The following is a 16445-nucleotide window of genomic DNA, read 5'->3' on the forward strand; positions in this document are numbered from 1 at the left end:
GGCGGATTTTACGCCTCTGACCGAAAATGTCCCCGGATTTTGTCTCAGAAATCTGGTCACCTTAATCTATAGTCAAGTATAGAGCTGAAGCAAAATGCCAGAAACATCGCCTCTTCGGTGGGTCCAGGATTGCCAATGACTACCCCACCCACCGTCGAAACATCAGAAAATATATTATTGTCTTTAAGCCTCTTATATTTGCCGATTTCCGACCTCAAAACTGCCTCCTCCACTCTAGTGCCTGGCTTCATATATAACTATCGTTAAAATGGTTAATTATTGGTGTTTTTTGGCTATCAGGACTCAGAGAAACCGGTAGATACGATGCTCTGAGTACGATAATCTGGCAACCGTGCATGATCAGCAGATCAGATCAGACAAGACCAAGACCGTGTGGAGAACTGTCACAACAAACCTTCGCAAGGCGGTGGAGGGAGTGAACTGTGGACTATGGATCCCCTCTGTATTAAGGTCAGGTGATCAACTATTACTGGAAGATGGCATTTGTGCTCCCCATCATCGCCTTATTATGTGTGCTTACCCGCGGAAATGACGGTGCCGCTGCAGGTGACACCCCTCCTCTGAGTCACCCGCAACACTACGTAGTAAGCCAAGCCTCAGAAAGACCCTTATTTAATGGATATGTGCCAGTGCCACATCTAAACAAGCATAATGACGACCAGATTCTCGAAGGAAGAGACCAAGAGCGAGGCCATGGGCACATAGTTTCCCAAGTGGACTTGGTGCGGAAGGCGAATATGACCTCCAGAACAGGCGGCGGCTTCCACGGCACCATTCACTCTGTCGTCGTCGAAGGAAAGTTTGGAGTTCCTCTCACACAGAATATCAACCAGACTTTTGAGTATTTGTTTGAATTCACCTATAATGCATCGATGTTAGAGGTAAGTGAGCCCTGTCCACCAAGTTGTGTTGATGGAGTGGCTATTCACTGAGTTGTGTGCAATCTTGGTTATGCCAATATAATTTTATTTTGATATGTTACCATTTGTTAGTTTTAGGTGGGGTTATATATGTGTATAAATAGTTCTTAACTAATGAAGTGGTGGTGAGTTACTGTTTTTACCCAATTTTCCAATTTGCTAATAAAATAACAAGACAGGGTGAGGTGGACACAACCCGTACTACTAGTGGGAAAATATTCATTAAAAATCTGTATTTGCCCTAACAGGTAAAACAAAGAGTGGATAATACTCCTCAGGAAATGGGCTTCCTCTATGAGTATCTGTTGAGCTTCTCCAGATAATATTTTTTCTTCATAGGAAGGTTTTATTTTTATTTCAATTGCTGTACGTCTTGTGACCATGGGGTCACAGCTCGTACACAAGGTGTTCATGGCCCGTACAGTTATATAAATAAATTTCTTATAAATTGGGCTTTGCACCAAGACTCAAACCCAAATGCCTAAGGTAATCCTTAGGCTGTGGGCTTCCTTTGAGGTATCAGTTTAGATTGTTTGGAATTCTAATTCTGCAAGTGATGACAGTGTTTTAACTCATTATTTTGGTTTTCTATGCTTGTCAAATGTAACCAGGCTTTACAATAACATTTTGCGTCCACTAGCTGTATGACTCATGAACTACGCACATGTTTGTTTACGGGATTCCCACGAACACAAAAACTCGCCACAACAATATCTTTCCATGCAAATATCTTTTCAATATAATCATATTTGCCATGGAAATCTTCACCAGCAAAGTCAAGACATTCACAATCACCATACACTACTATTAGGCGAGAAAATTGCATCAGACAACTCAAAAATTAAAAAAACTCGTTTAGCATTTACAGGCGTGAGGCTTGCAGCACAGGATGGCTGCATCAGCTGTTAGTGTCCCATTTTCTTTCTACTGTAGGAAGCGAGACTCTCCTCGATGTTTTGCTTCGACAAGACTGCCTTTGTACGTCTCGTGACCGTGTATGAGTTATGTCCACCTCACCTTACCTGTTAGCTGGGGTGTTTGGCTAACTACATGAGATCTATCTGCTTTGTAAATAGCCTCTCCCTTGCTGTAAAACTTCAAACTGATATTGGTATTCATCTATTAAAAACCCAACAGATTCCAGTGTTTGATACTTTTTTTCAGATAGGTTTTATTGTAGGTACTTTTCATCTTTTCATAACCATTTCTGTTGGAAATTGCTCATTTATTTGTGGCATTAACTGGTAAACTTGAAAAATGTGTTTTATTGTTTTCTATTGAATCTTCTGTTTGTCTTTCAGTCAGAAGCAGTTCGGGTGACAGTGAGCAGCCCTAAGAGTGACTACACCTATCCTCTGTTGGTGGTGGTAAGGCAGCAGCGAGGGGTTCTCTCCTGGCAGCTGCCTCTTGAGCCACCCCCAAACACTCAGATTTTGTGAGTTAAGTTAATCCAAGCACATCACACTATGATATTTTAGAACTTTATAGTTGGTGTTCAAGTATTGCATTACTCATCATTAACATTTCATGATAATCATGACAGCACAAAAATGTTTTGTAAAGGTGTGTAGATGCACAGCCACATTCTTGTTTCCATTGCTTAGGTGTCAGAATAGTACGTACATGAATCTTAGTAGGTGTAGAGGGAAACAGATAGAAAGCACCCTGGGTTTATTAGCAAGTAAATCCATAAACCAACAGAGGACATTGGTAGCCTCCTAGTGTAGCGTTCAGCAACCTCATCTCCTATATACTATATACATTCCCTGGGAATGTCTCACAGTCATCATTGCAGTTGTCTTGCCTCTAAACACCTATCTGTACAGAAGACCCCCGCCGTTCGCGGCCTCACCATTCACGGATTCGCTTATATGCGGGTAGGGTATTTGTGACACCCCCCGCCTAACACGGATGAAAACTTGCGTATATGCGGTCTGTAGCGCCCAGCTCGAACGTTGCGCATTTAGTGTTTACCTTCGTAGCTGGAAGAGAGAAGTCAGCTAAAAGAAAAGGTTATATAGTCAATCATTGTAAAAAAAAACATAGGACAAGTTGGGGTAAAAATTAGCATGGCCTGCCAACCTCTTATTTATGAATTAATTCTTCTAGCTTTTGGTGTGGTAACACCGTAATAGGCCCACACGCCACCACGTGCACCACACCTACCAGTCGCCGCTGTGACGCTGCGCCTCCCGCCACTGCACCACCGGCCTGGCTCCTGCCCGGCGCACACTCGCCTGTGTCCACACACAACTTTCATTACGCACTAAAGACCTGTAAAAATATTTGTGGTAAATTTCCGCAGCCGCCATCAGTCACACGCGTGCCCTCCACATGTTGATGAAAGGGAGGCGACACCTGTTGGGATGCACGTGGGTGGGTGAGTGCCCTCACCCCCACCCCCGTCACCCTTTCCCCCGCCTGGCCGCCATCACGCGCAGCCTCTCCCCTCGCCCTTGCTCTCCCTTCCCCTCGCCGCCACACGCGCGCTGCACGTTCCACCGCCCTTCGCCCCACCCCCGCATGCCACGCTTGACTCGCGCTCATCCCTCACCTTCATGACACCCCTGCCCCTCCCTCACCTCTCTCCCCTCTCATGGCAAAGTGTGAGGCTCTGTTACATCCCTGCCTTAGAAATCCCTTTTTTTTTTTTTTTATTCAATCGAGATTGTAGAACGAAACCCTATTTTCCCTATTTGATTTTAGTCCCGCCGATCGCAGATCATGGGAATCTCGCGGAACCAAATACCCGTGAACGGCGGGGGGCTTCTGTATATCAAAAGTTTGCCATATCAATACCTTATTGTCATCTGCCTATCAATTCCGATTCACAACGTTTTGAGTACATTACTTCATAATATTATGTATTTTCACAGAGAAGAATACTACACTGTATCTCACACACTGTGTCCAGTGAAGAACTACAAAGTGTCATATCAAGGCAATCTTGACACCACTCAGCGACTCTTTATTGATGTATCCACATCTTCAGCAACCAACTTGAGCTTTACAGTTTCTGCAGATTTTGTAACAAAATTCCAGGTTGAGTAAGTATATTCACACAAGCATGCTTTATTATGTTATTTTAGTAAATTCCAAACTCTTATTTGTAAGAACCAATGTAAATCAAAGAAAATTTATTAAAACTCAAAATAGGTTTTATTGTTGTATTTCAATCTATGTGCCTGTCATTCAACTTGTCTAGTATGTAGTTTGGGTTCCATAAAACTCCCATAAATGTGGGTCATAAAGTCTCTAGTTGGATGAGACCTTCCTTCAGTTGTTCTGCACTACACTACCACATATAACGTTCACATATAACAAATTCGCATTTAAGGTCACTAATGAACCCATACACATATTAGTATATAATGGAGAAGTTTTGACTCTAATGAAAACATCCATGGCAATCAGTTCAAATCACCCGCCACTTTGGCTGAGTACATGACATCTTGTTGTCCACCCTTCCCTCACACCCCATCTTCCCATTCTCCTACCCCAGTCCTTACCATACATACTATATATTGTTGTGTGGTATAGCCTCCTGTTGCTGTTGTAAAAGGCCTTAATTCCTCTCTAGAGTGTGTTTGATAGTGGTTTATATGCCTTTGAGAGGAAGGAGGAGGATAGTGATGGCAGCGACGGTGAGGAGGAGGGAGAAGGAGTGTTTAGTAGACTCCCTTCCCGCCTTAAGCATTATTATTTTAGGGAAAAAATGCATTTAAACTGATGATTAATACTTATTTTTGTGTTTCCAGACTTCATAATAAAAGAGTGTTTGATGTCACACCCTCTGAACCCATGTTTTATGAATTCAAGTTTCCTGAGCATGTTGACATGGTGCTGGTGAAGGCCGTTGCTCAAGATGACTTTTGTGCCATGGTTGCTATCCAGAATATTACGGTAAGACTGAAAACACTATATCCACATTTGATATAGAATTGATTAAATTTTGTAGTTATATTGCTTAATAATGTAAATATTCCAAAGTTTTTTAACCAGCATTGTTTTTATGACAGTGTCCAGTGTTTGACAGTGAAGAAAATGTACAGTATGGAAACTACTATCAGACAATGACTTTCCAAGCAGGTATCACAGTGAGGGTAAGTCCCTTACACCATGTTGTCCAATAATTTGTATGAGTAAATTCTATATATAAGGAAAATATGAATGAATATAAATCTGATATCATGTACCCTTTAGTGCTGTATATTTTTTGTTTGTTTTTTAAATTACGTAAGATGGTTTATTAATAGTTAGTATTACAGGTTGAGAATCCTTTATCCGAAATTCCAAAATCCAAAAATCTACAAAATCAGAATGTTTTTTTTAATGCTGACATGACTTTTTTTTCTGCCACCTCATGGGTGGGGACACGGGCTATATGGAGGCTGTCAGGGTCAAACACGTACATCCCTCTGAGGAGAGACCACAGACCCTTGCCGGGTGATGGCTCATGAAGGGAAGGGGAGGATGCTGATCGACCGACTCTATCGCCTGACGTCAGCTTAGCCGACCAAGTTGGTCTTTCGACGAGAACTGGCATGTCTCTTTGTACAAGTCGAAGATGTGAGCGTGGGTTCCTTTTGTTCGCTGCAAGATGAGAGTGCTCAAAGCGGAAAACAATGGGAATAGATTCTCAGTTAGGGTTCCCACCTTGAGCTAAAAAAATAAGCAACTCTAAGGCTGTGTCACACTATGTGGCCCCACCGTTGTGGCGTCACTGCAGCGGTGCCGCCGCATAATGAAAACACACACAAACAAATAAGAGGTGTCACACTTGTGGTGATGCTGCATCCGCTGGACAGCACTACAGCATGCTGCGGCGACGCCGCACCACCACATCACGCCAGATATGACAAGAGAACACACAGTTCTATGCACATGGTCACACTGTCTGGCAACGCCACACAACGCTCTCCCGCTACCACTCGACAAAATGTTTGACATGGATTTATTTATTCAGTGTGTATAGGAAAGGACAGCAGAATGACCTGTAATATTTATAATGGGTTTAGAGAATTAAAAACTGAATTGGTTGCAAGGGGCTGCAAATACGTATGCCCTGTGAAAGTTATAAAAAAATAGCAGTTACCAGTGGGAGATGTCCCAGACATGAAAGGAGTGGCTGCTGTAAGAATACACATCAAGAGGGCTATTTGATGGGCCAGGCTATTCAGGTTTCTCAGCATGCATGCATGTGTTCCACTGTCACACTGTGCGGCAAAGCCGCACAGTGTGACATGGTACGGGAAATGCGCTGACGAAACTGTGCGGTGCCAACGCAGCGGCGGCGCCACATATTGTGATACTGGCCTAAAATTTCTCTAGCCTGCCATGACTGAAAGTTGCTGCCCGCTGCTGGTGGAGGCAGGAGGAAGGGTGGAGGGACATTACGACGCATATTTTACACGTATTTCAGCACGACCCTTGACAATCATAATTTTATGGACTGGTTTTGTGGTTCACTGATAGATCCACTCAATACAGTTTTAAAATACTGAATTTTATCTCCTTAACCATTCAGATGGCCAAATACAGAACAAATGGTGTACGTAAAGCTAGATTTAGTTAGTTTAAATTTATTCGGCACGCTGTGTGGGACGGTGGAAATACGTAATGCAGCGCAGGACGGGACATGGTGGTGGCGGTCCACTATATGGGGTCGGTGTTGCGAGAAATACTTCCTCACAGAAATAAGTCGCTCTGCTGTTCAATACACATGCACACTGGGGGAAGATACAGCAGGAAAAACATTAATTTGCCTGGTTTTGTTCTAGTTTGTCCACTTGTGATATTTGTAAGCAGTGAGTGAAATATAGAAACAGTAAGCAAGTTGAACCTTTCTGCAAGTTATTTTGTGGCTGAGGCAGCAGATGCACAACAGGCAATTGAAAAGTCAGTCATTTAATGATTTCCGGAGAAAAATACTATCTCCATAATAGACAGCATCATATTTTGTCCAGAAATAAGCAGTCAGCATCTCAAAATTAGTAGGCTACCCTCTCATGAATAATCCCCTATTTCAGTTTTCATTTTATTTCGATTCAAATAAAAATATTCCGAAATCCGAAAAAATCAGAAATCCGCAATACACTCGGTCCCAGGAATTTCAGATAAGGGATTCTCAACCTGTAGTGAGATATTTCAAGTGTCAGTAATCAATAATGTTTACGAACATAAAAGTAAAAAATAAAACCTCTTTAAGCTGAAACAGTTGGGCAGGGTCTTAATAACTTAACTAAATGACTGGCTTATGGTACTGGCAGGATACAGAGCTCTTAGGGCAGCTCATGGTCATTTTTGTACATAATTGGGCATGGGAGGCAGTGAAAAGTGTCTCCCACTTTTATTTTTAATTATTTAGGTAAATATTTTAAGTATCACTATACTGCAATTTACTTATTAATGCATATCTGTAAAATATGTTAATGAAAATATCAAACAGATAATGAACATAACTACAAGCAGTTGAACAGCTGGTATATGTAAACAAAGGATATGGAGCATAGGCAGTGGTGACCAGCATCTTCAAATTGGATTTTCAGTTCTCCGTACTATAACAAATGACTTACTAATGCATGTTTCTTTTTATAAAAATCTGGTAACAATGATATTATATGGATAATGGAAACTGAAACATAACTGGGAGCATTTACATAGGAATACATAGGAAGAACAGACACCAGAAGACCTATCGGTCTTTGGCGAGGGTGTCTGTTTACTACCACTACTACTAGTAATCTATGTGTGGCAGGACAGGACAGAAAAGATGAAGGCTCCTCCCCACCCACCTCTCCCTCCGGCAACGTGCTGGCAGGAAATAGTTAGAAGAGAACACCATGTACCTTTAAGGAAGAAAGGGACATGGAAATTTTGGTCATATAAACAAGTGATATTTTCCTACGTGAGCTGTGGCAATCCAGCATCTACCATTCTTATCTTCAATTAACTTAACTTTCTCCATCATCTCTCAGGGACCCCATAACCACAGGATTTTTGTCTGGGTCATGCAGTGTATTATCTCCTAGAATGCAACCTGGATGTTAAGTTATACATGACTGTCTACATAAACACTTTATATACACCTAGAGCCAAATAAGGGTAGGGAGATGGCTTCCAGTCATGTCTTGTCATTTGCGACATAAATCATGTGCACAATGGTGATCTCCCTGGAGTGGACAATAACTAGCAAAAACGTTGATGCTTCTGAGAGGGGCCTTTAAGTCTCTAATAGAAAGCACATGGCCAACTAAAGACATCTATTGTTGACTTTTTGTGTTACAATGGTGTGCCACTATGCCAAGTTGGATCTCCAATAAATGGCATATCATCAACTTTTATCTATCAGGGATTTTTTTTATTCATATTTTTTTGCTGTGCAGATTTCTCTGTAATTTTGGTGCAAAGAATGCCAACTTAAAAGGGTTTGCTGTGATGTAATGTAATGTTCTTTTTTCATTTTCTGTATTTCTAGAAACTGGATTACCCAGATGGACTGTATGTGATAGTAGTGGTGCTGTCAACTGATGAGGCTTGTTCATCTTCCTTTCAACATGTGTATCGCACTCGCCAAAAGACAATAACACTCACTATTGAAGAGAAGAGTACAAAGCTAGAATATCTTGGTGCCATCTTTGCTGGGCTTGGCTATTGTGCTCTCTTTTATAGTGTAGCCTTGATTTTGGCCTGCATTTCATGTATCAGGTAAGGTGTATCTTTATGTCCTTTTTCTGTTAGTATAGTTAATGAGTGTCACTATATTTAATACAGGTGTTCTTCCATTATTTTATAAGTGTTTTCCTCCTGTCTGATTTAATAGCACTCTTTTTATCCATTCCATTCCTCTTCCATTTTTATATTTTCCTTTTTGATCTGCTTTATTTAATTTGTGGATAATTCATCACTCAATTTCTTTGTCTTGGTCAGAACTTCATTGTTATTGACCTCATATGATTTTTTATCTCTGGCTAACTCCTCAACTAAGTCCCATACCTGTTGCAGTTCCAGGGTGTTCTTTTCAGCCACTTTTTAACACCATTGAATCTTGATAGACTCAGTCCTATTAATTGGTCTTCAGCAGAAAATCCCTTTTTGTCTCATCCCTTGGCTGTAAACACTGAGCTTCTGCCTCCCTCTGCCATATTTGCCAATGATTTGTCTCAAAGGTCAACTCCACCACAATATTTATCCTTAGTGATCAATTCTTCTAGCTTGTTTTAATAAATTCTCCAGAGAAAAACGTAAGCAAGCCCATGCTCATAGTCCCCTGGATGATTCAAGAGATCCTGGTCACCAAGGAACAACTTCTTATGGAGCCGTTGCTGGAAATGCAGGTAAAAGTGATTGTTTTAATGCATGTGGAGTATATAGGGCCTTCACCCAGAAAATGTTTTAGAAAAGATTTCTTAAAGAGAGAGAGTATGGTTGTGATGCATCCCTCACCATAATTTTCATTAATCATTGCATTCACCTTTTTGTTATAGTTTATCCTGTGTATTTTATAGGTCTCATATTTCATTGGTCACAAGATACTCGTAGCATCACCCAAAGAGGATGTAAGGGAGGAGGCAGCACAAGCTTGTTTGTGTTATCTCTAACCTAAAGCCATGGAAATATATATACAAGGACTTGTGTTCTCAGTCTTGCTCGGTGCTGACTGTTGATGCCAGTAAGCCTTGCCTGGCAATCATCCTAGAATATTCCTTCTCATTTTGAACTCACTTAGCTTGCTGTATAATGTTTTGTGCCTACAGTTTGTAATGATTTTCAAACTACATATATTTTATTAAGTTCTTTGGATAATATATATTAATATAACATTGCTTGTACTGTGTTCAGTTTAAGTGAAAGGGAAGGACCTGTAATGAAGCACTGTTGCACAGCTATTTACTTTGATAACCCAGTTTCTTAAGTCCACATAGGTTTGTTTATTTCACTTTTATTGACTTTATTAATGCTTGATGAATATAAATTACAGTGCTCACATTTAGATGAGCTTTCTTTTTTGTCAAACATTAATGAGTTTCTTGGATGAATTAGTGCTTGGGAAAAATAAGTGGTACTACTATTGTTGTTGATGTTATTATCATTATTATTATTATTATTATTATTATTATTATTATTATTATTATTATTATTATTATTATTATTATTATCATCATTATTATACTAGGTATTATTATTATTATTATTATTATTATTATTATTATTATTATTATAGTAGGTATTATTATTATTATTATTATTATTACTGTCATTATAGTCTAGCACAGCCAAACGTACAGCTGTGACATTGCTCAAACCTATTGACCTTTTATAACGACCTCTTCTCAGTTTATGACGTAACCAAATCATTGGACGTAGTCTATCTTGATTTCCAGAAAGCGTTTGATAAAGTCCCACATCATAAATTACTTTATAAATTAAAGCAAATAGGTATTGACAGTCAAGTAAACCAATGGATCACGAATTGGTTGAACAACAGACAACAAAGAGTGGTGATTGACGGATTTAACTCAGAGTGGGCGCCGGTCACTAGTGGCGTCCCTCAGGGCTCGGTTCTTGGCCCAGTGCTCTTCATTATTTACATCAACGACGTGGATGTTGGACTCAATAATCGCATTAGTAAATTTGCAGACGACACAAAGATTGGTAACTCGGTTCTCACTGACGAAGACAGGCAAAGCCTCCAAGAGGATTTGCACAAAATTTCGTCTTGGTCAGATAGATGGGAGATGCCCTTTAACGTAGACAAGTGCCAGATCCTTCAAGTTGGAAGAAGAAATAAGAAGTTCGAATACAAAATGCGCGGCGTTAAACTCACAAGCGTTCAATGCGTTTAGCACCTGGGGGTCAAAATCATATCAAACCTCAAATTCTCACAGCAATGCATCGATGCAGCAAATAAAGCGAACAGAATGTTGGGCTTCATTAAAAGAAACTTTTTATTCGAGAATAAAGATGTAATACTTCTACTCTACAATAGGTTAGTCAGACCCCACTTGGAATATGCGGTACAGTTTTGGTCTCCTCACCATGCAAAGGACATTGCTAAATTAGAAGGTATTCAGCGTCGGGCAACAAAAATGATCCCTTCCTTGCGCAACAAATCCTACGAAGAAAGGCTTTCCACCCTTAACATGTTCTCTCTTGAGAAACGTCGCCTCTGAGGAAAACTGATTGAATGTTTTAAAATACTTAATGGTTTCACGAATGTAGACAGAACAAAATTATTTATGATAGATGACACTTTGCGAATGAGGAACAATGGCATAAAACTCAAATGTAGATAAGTAAATTCAGACTGCACCAAATTTTTCTTCACCAACGTTGTAGTGCGAGAATGGAATAAGCGCCCACCATCAGTGGTCCAGTGTAACACGACTGACTCCTTTAAAAACAAGCTCGACCGTCACTTCCATGAACTTAATATTAACTAGAGTAGAAAAGCAACATTTTGGAGCCATCTGATTAGTGTAGATTCACTTAAATTTTAGGACAGACCACCTAGTTTGGACCATGGGGTCTGTGTGGTCTGATTTTCTATGTAATTCTATGTAATTCTCTCTCTCTCTCTCTCTCTCTCTCTCTCTCTCTCTCTCTCTCTCTCTCTCTCTCTCTCTCTCTCTCTCTCTCTCTCTCTCTCTCTCTCTCTCTCTCTCTCTCTCAGTAAAATTGGAAATGCCTTTATATATAAACAAGTGCCAGATTCTGCGGGATGGATCCATAAATAAAAAGAAGGACTATGAAATGCACAAATTTTGATGTTTAGAAAGCAAAAATAAGTTAGTTTCCTTTAGAAAGAGACAGTCCCATACATCCAGCCCAAGATCCAGCCCCAGGGACGGTTTCTTTGCTTACATTGCGCAACGTTTGAGCTGGGCGCTACCGACCGCGTATATGCAAGTTTTCATTCGTGTTCGGCGGGGGTTGTCGCAAATACCCTACCCACGTATAAGCGAATCCGTGAACAGTGAGGCCGTGAACGGCGGGGGGCTTCTGTACGTATAGCATTTTTTTAGCAACTCTGTAAAATATGTATGCCACATTTCTTTATATGCTTATAAATATCTTATCCATAATAAGTTAACTGTTCTTTCATACGTTATCATACTAAGATTAAATGTGTATGCATATTTGCTAATCATATTTGCCATGATTCTACTTATATTAGAACATTTCTACATCGATGGCTAGGAGACGCGCAGCAAGGCTGTACAAGGGATCCCGTACGCTGAACCCGCCCACAACCGCACCTTTAGTTGAGCCAGACTTTAGTATTATTAATTTTATTGTAATAGGTATTATTATTATTATCATTATTATTATTATTATTATTATTATCATTATTGTTGTTGTTATTTTAGTATATATTTTTAGTAGTTGGTTTATTTTTGTAGGTTGGTGCATTTACCAAAACTCATTCCTATTATTTTGTCTTATATAATTCAGCAATTGTCTTTGTAAGGTTGTGTTGAATATAAATTGAGGGACTGTGACTCGTTAAGAAACTACCTGTATAAATCTGCCACACAGTGAGGGCATTATGAAGTAAAAGTCCATCCATTTGGCATCAGCAGGAATAAGGTATTCTAGATACTTGGACATTGGTAGGATATCTCATCTTTACCATTAGTAACAGAATAAAATTGATATTTTCATCAAAGTATGCTCAGTTAAGAGGGGCTTGAAAATGCTGTATTTTTAATTCTGCAGAGACCAACAGCACAGCCTCAGACTCCTCACTTGATGAAGATGACATCGATATGCTTACTGATGCAGAGAGTGAAAAAGACATTTTCAGGTAAGAACTGTTTAATGTATCCATGGATGGCTGTATGAGGGAAATGAAAGTCAAGTAAGGGAGTTAGGGTGAGGACTCAAGCTCATCAGAATCAAACAGAACAGCATTAGTGACAGGGTGAAGGATAAGACACCAGCCAGTAGTCACCACTTCACGAGAGAACGTCATTGGCAGGATGAGAGAAAAGACTCGATCCAGCCCATGGAGTTGCTGCTTCACATGAGAAAAGCTTCAGTGACCAGGGTGTGTTGTGGACAGTGATGGGCACAGTTCTGCTAATCCGCTAACTGCTAATTAGCAAAGGTAACATTTTCGTTACCTGATTAGCGTTTTCGCTAACTTTGGAAACAGTTTACAGACCATTTAGCTTCCGCTAAATGTAGTTCCTCCTCTGTTAACTTTAAGTCCACTAAGAAATCATACAGGTTTGTTCTTGTCCATTGTGGGCAGACACAGCACCAATTATTGAGCCACATAGTGTAATAATTCCAGGGCTTCCACTTTTGGGTAAATTATGCCTTAAAGTAGGGTAATTGGACAGTTATTAGGGAAACTTTTTGGTATTTTAGGGGAATGCATCTTCCATTTCCAACTCTTTGAACTCGGGATTTAATAACAAGAATTCAATATTTTCCTCCAGAAGTAAACTTAAAATAATAAAAGTAAAAGTGTCAGTTTTGGAAAAAAGTAAAAAATGTGTAAATTTGTGGGGAATCTTGGGTAAAATATATGTCACAAGTTCAAATATAAGGCATAAATAAAGTGTATGTTGAATGGACCGTATTGGCTATACAGGCAGCACCACACGTGGCCATTCAGTGAACTGTCAAAGCAGTACTTTCCATAGAACTCAAGTTATGTTCTAGAGTGCGTCTGAGGCTGCCTCCAGGATACAAGGCCTTGGTGCCGCCACCGCTCTAAGCCAACGACTGCATACACTTTACTCCTACCTAATTTCCTGACTCTACTATTTGACATGGAGAAAAACTGAAATCGGCTAGGAGTGAAGTGTGTGCAATCATCACCTCGGGGCAACAGCGGCATCATGGTCGTGTATCCCTGAGACAGCCTCAGATGCGCTCTAGTCTATAACTTGAACTCTATGGAAAATTCAGCTTGGAGTTGAGTGGCCACATGTGGCAATGCCTGTATAGCCAATATGGTCCATTTAATTTGTTTATGTGTACACCTTTATCATCATCTGATTTTGGCATGCTATACCTTTCTAGAAAGCTCTATGTCTAAGCTACAACATATTGAAATTTCAGGTCACTAGGTCTGTTTTTAAAGGTTGTAGAGCCAAAATACAAAACCAAAGCTAAATCCATATAAAAAAGTTAGCAGTTAGTGTTAGCTTCCATTAATTTATTATCAGTTTAGCGGTTTAGCGTAAGAGAAGCTAACTTTTTAGTTAGTGGATTACCAGTTAGCAAAGCTAACTTTTCGGTTAGTGGTGCCCACCACTGGTTGTTGGTAGAATGATTAGTTGCATTCTGCAGAAGTGAGGAGATCTTTGGCAGAAAATGGTTCTGCTCTGCTGTTGTCAGTAGGCTCGAGGGCTTGAGACTGGAGCAACAAGCCACCACTTGGGCAACTACTCAGGTGGCGTACAGGAGAAGTGGTTAACAATTAGCAATGAGAAATCACTGAAGCACTGCTTGCTGGAAGGCCAATGGCCTCAACAGATAATGTTAAAGGTGTTTTAACCCTTAAAGGACACAAAAAAACCCTAAGGAGTGATCCCAGAGAATGCAAAAAAACAGCCGTTTTTCAAGTACATTTTTTTTTTTAAAGAATATGTGGTGCTTATGATATGACAATTAAAAACCATAGTGAAACAACTAATAATAATTAGAAATAAATAATTACGGTCTATGCATGCCCATGAGGTAAAGGACTTGTCTTTATGTTCAAATTTTCTTGTATTCTGAAGCTGCCCAAAAAGGAAAAAACAACTAATCATCACAACTACCCGTGTGACTGAACCTCTAGGCCTTTGTATGTGTTTATTTAGGCCTAAAGTTGTCAACTAGTGTATTTCAGATGTAGAACAATAGGGAAGGTCACAAGGAAACAAGAAAACGGAGCCGTCTGCACATGGGACACAGCCTTTAACAGAACCCACAAAAATTTTTGTCTGCAGGTCAATCGTCCTTTATGGGTTCATTTAATGGTAATTTTAAAAGTCTCTAGAAGATGGTATGACTAAAATGATCTTTCATTCCATACTATGCACTTATAATGTATAATTTACTTTCAGAACCAAGACATTCTTATATGTGAGTGACTTGGCAAGGAAGGACATGAGAGTTCTGACTAAAAAGTCTCAGCTCTACATCTGGGGTCTGTTGACAGTTGGGATATTTTATGCTGTACCTGTCATCCAATTGGTGATAACATACCAAAAGGTGAGAATACTATAAAAAAAAATGCTTGGGCAATCGTGATCACAGTAGAATATACATCACGCTGCACTCTTCTAAACATTCAGTATCTGAAACTTGATAATTTTAAATGCTTTTTCTTCAGAAACAAGTATTATTTGACTTATGTCACAAGAAAGTCTGCATTTGGAATGTTTAGAATGGAATGATTGAAACCTATGTCATTTTCAAGGGGAGGGGAGGGGATTGGAGGAGAGGAGAGGAGAGGAGAGGAGAGGAGAGGAGAGGAGAGAGAGAGAGAGAGAGAGAGAGAGAGAGAGAGAGAGAGAGAGAGAGAGAGAGAGAGATTTTAATTGATATATGAAGTTCCCATTTTTTTCTCCTTAGGTTCTGGATGTGACAGGAAACCAAGACCTCTGCTTCTACAATTTTTGGTGTGCTCATCCCCTTGGCCCACTCACCGACTTTAACCATGTCTTTTCTAACATCAGCTACATTCTTTTTGGCATCCTCTTCATAGCAATATGTGCTCGCAGGAATCACCACCACAAATTGGCTGCAAAACTTGATTATAAGATTGACAAGGTGAGGTTGCCAATACGCTAAATTTTTCTTTGAGGGGGATGGAGGGGGAACATTCAGGATTTCTTGTTAATGGTCCGTGAGACTCCCATTTTTCCCACATACACTCGGCCCTCGATTTAACGGACCACAAAATCTCAACAGACAAATACCCAACAACGGACATTCTGTCCTTTACTGGGTAGATTTGTTCAGTGTGACAACGGCTTTAAAAACGTCAAAACCATAAAATAACAATAAACACATATCCAGTCCTATAAAAATACATTTAAAAATAATATTATGTATACTACTGCGTATATCATAAAATCATAAAAAAAGAAAAAATGTTCCAAGCTTGAAGGGAGGCAGGTATAGAGACTGACGTAATATGTGTTAACATGGTACAATCTACCGCTCCTCAGCCCCCGGGGGGCAGGTTCAGAAAGCACTTACATCGATGTAACTCCGAGATACATCCCTCCACACTTCCATCGTGATTCAGAAAACAGAAAAAGGATGTAGCCGAGGATGTAACTTGGGTGCAAGTTACGCCAGCCTCAGAGGAGGTGTAACTCTTGCATCCTTTCTTCAATATAATGTTTCCCGATAAGGAAATAAGAGTTTATGAGTCAATAAAGCAAAATCCTTCCTTAAAAGCGATATGCTACAGCGGGTATGGAATATGTGTTGTCAAGTTCACTATAGCCATCAGCCGTCATGTCCGCCAATGGCTGCAGAAGAAGAGGAAGA

General features: G+C 40.0%; 1 protein-coding gene across 2 annotated transcripts in view; it reads left to right on the top strand.

Annotated features, from left to right (window-relative positions):
* Positions 1-334: 334 nt before the first annotated feature.
* Positions 335-16445, top strand: part of LOC127006222 (SID1 transmembrane family member 1-like) — a 33400-nt gene continuing 17289 nt past the window's right edge. Inside the window, exons 1-10 of one of the 2 annotated variants that reach the window (XM_050875837.1) lie at positions 335-902; positions 2243-2376; positions 3818-3988; positions 4700-4844; positions 4961-5044; positions 8419-8648; positions 9177-9277; positions 12660-12747; positions 15008-15155; positions 15519-15716. In XM_050875837.1, the coding sequence (XP_050731794.1) occupies positions 498-902; positions 2243-2376; positions 3818-3988; positions 4700-4844; positions 4961-5044; positions 8419-8648; positions 9177-9277; positions 12660-12747; positions 15008-15155; positions 15519-15716 (1704 nt within the window). In that variant the 5' untranslated portion in view covers positions 335-497. The remainder of the gene's footprint in view (positions 903-2242; positions 2377-3817; positions 3989-4699; positions 4845-4960; positions 5045-8418; positions 8649-9176; positions 9278-12659; positions 12748-15007; positions 15156-15518; positions 15717-16445) is intronic. The other variant, XM_050875831.1, reaches the window with a different exon arrangement.

Source organism: Eriocheir sinensis, chromosome 3, assembly GCF_024679095.1.
Source record: "Eriocheir sinensis breed Jianghai 21 chromosome 3, ASM2467909v1, whole genome shotgun sequence".
Classification (NCBI taxonomy): domain Eukaryota; kingdom Metazoa; phylum Arthropoda; class Malacostraca; order Decapoda; family Varunidae; genus Eriocheir; species Eriocheir sinensis.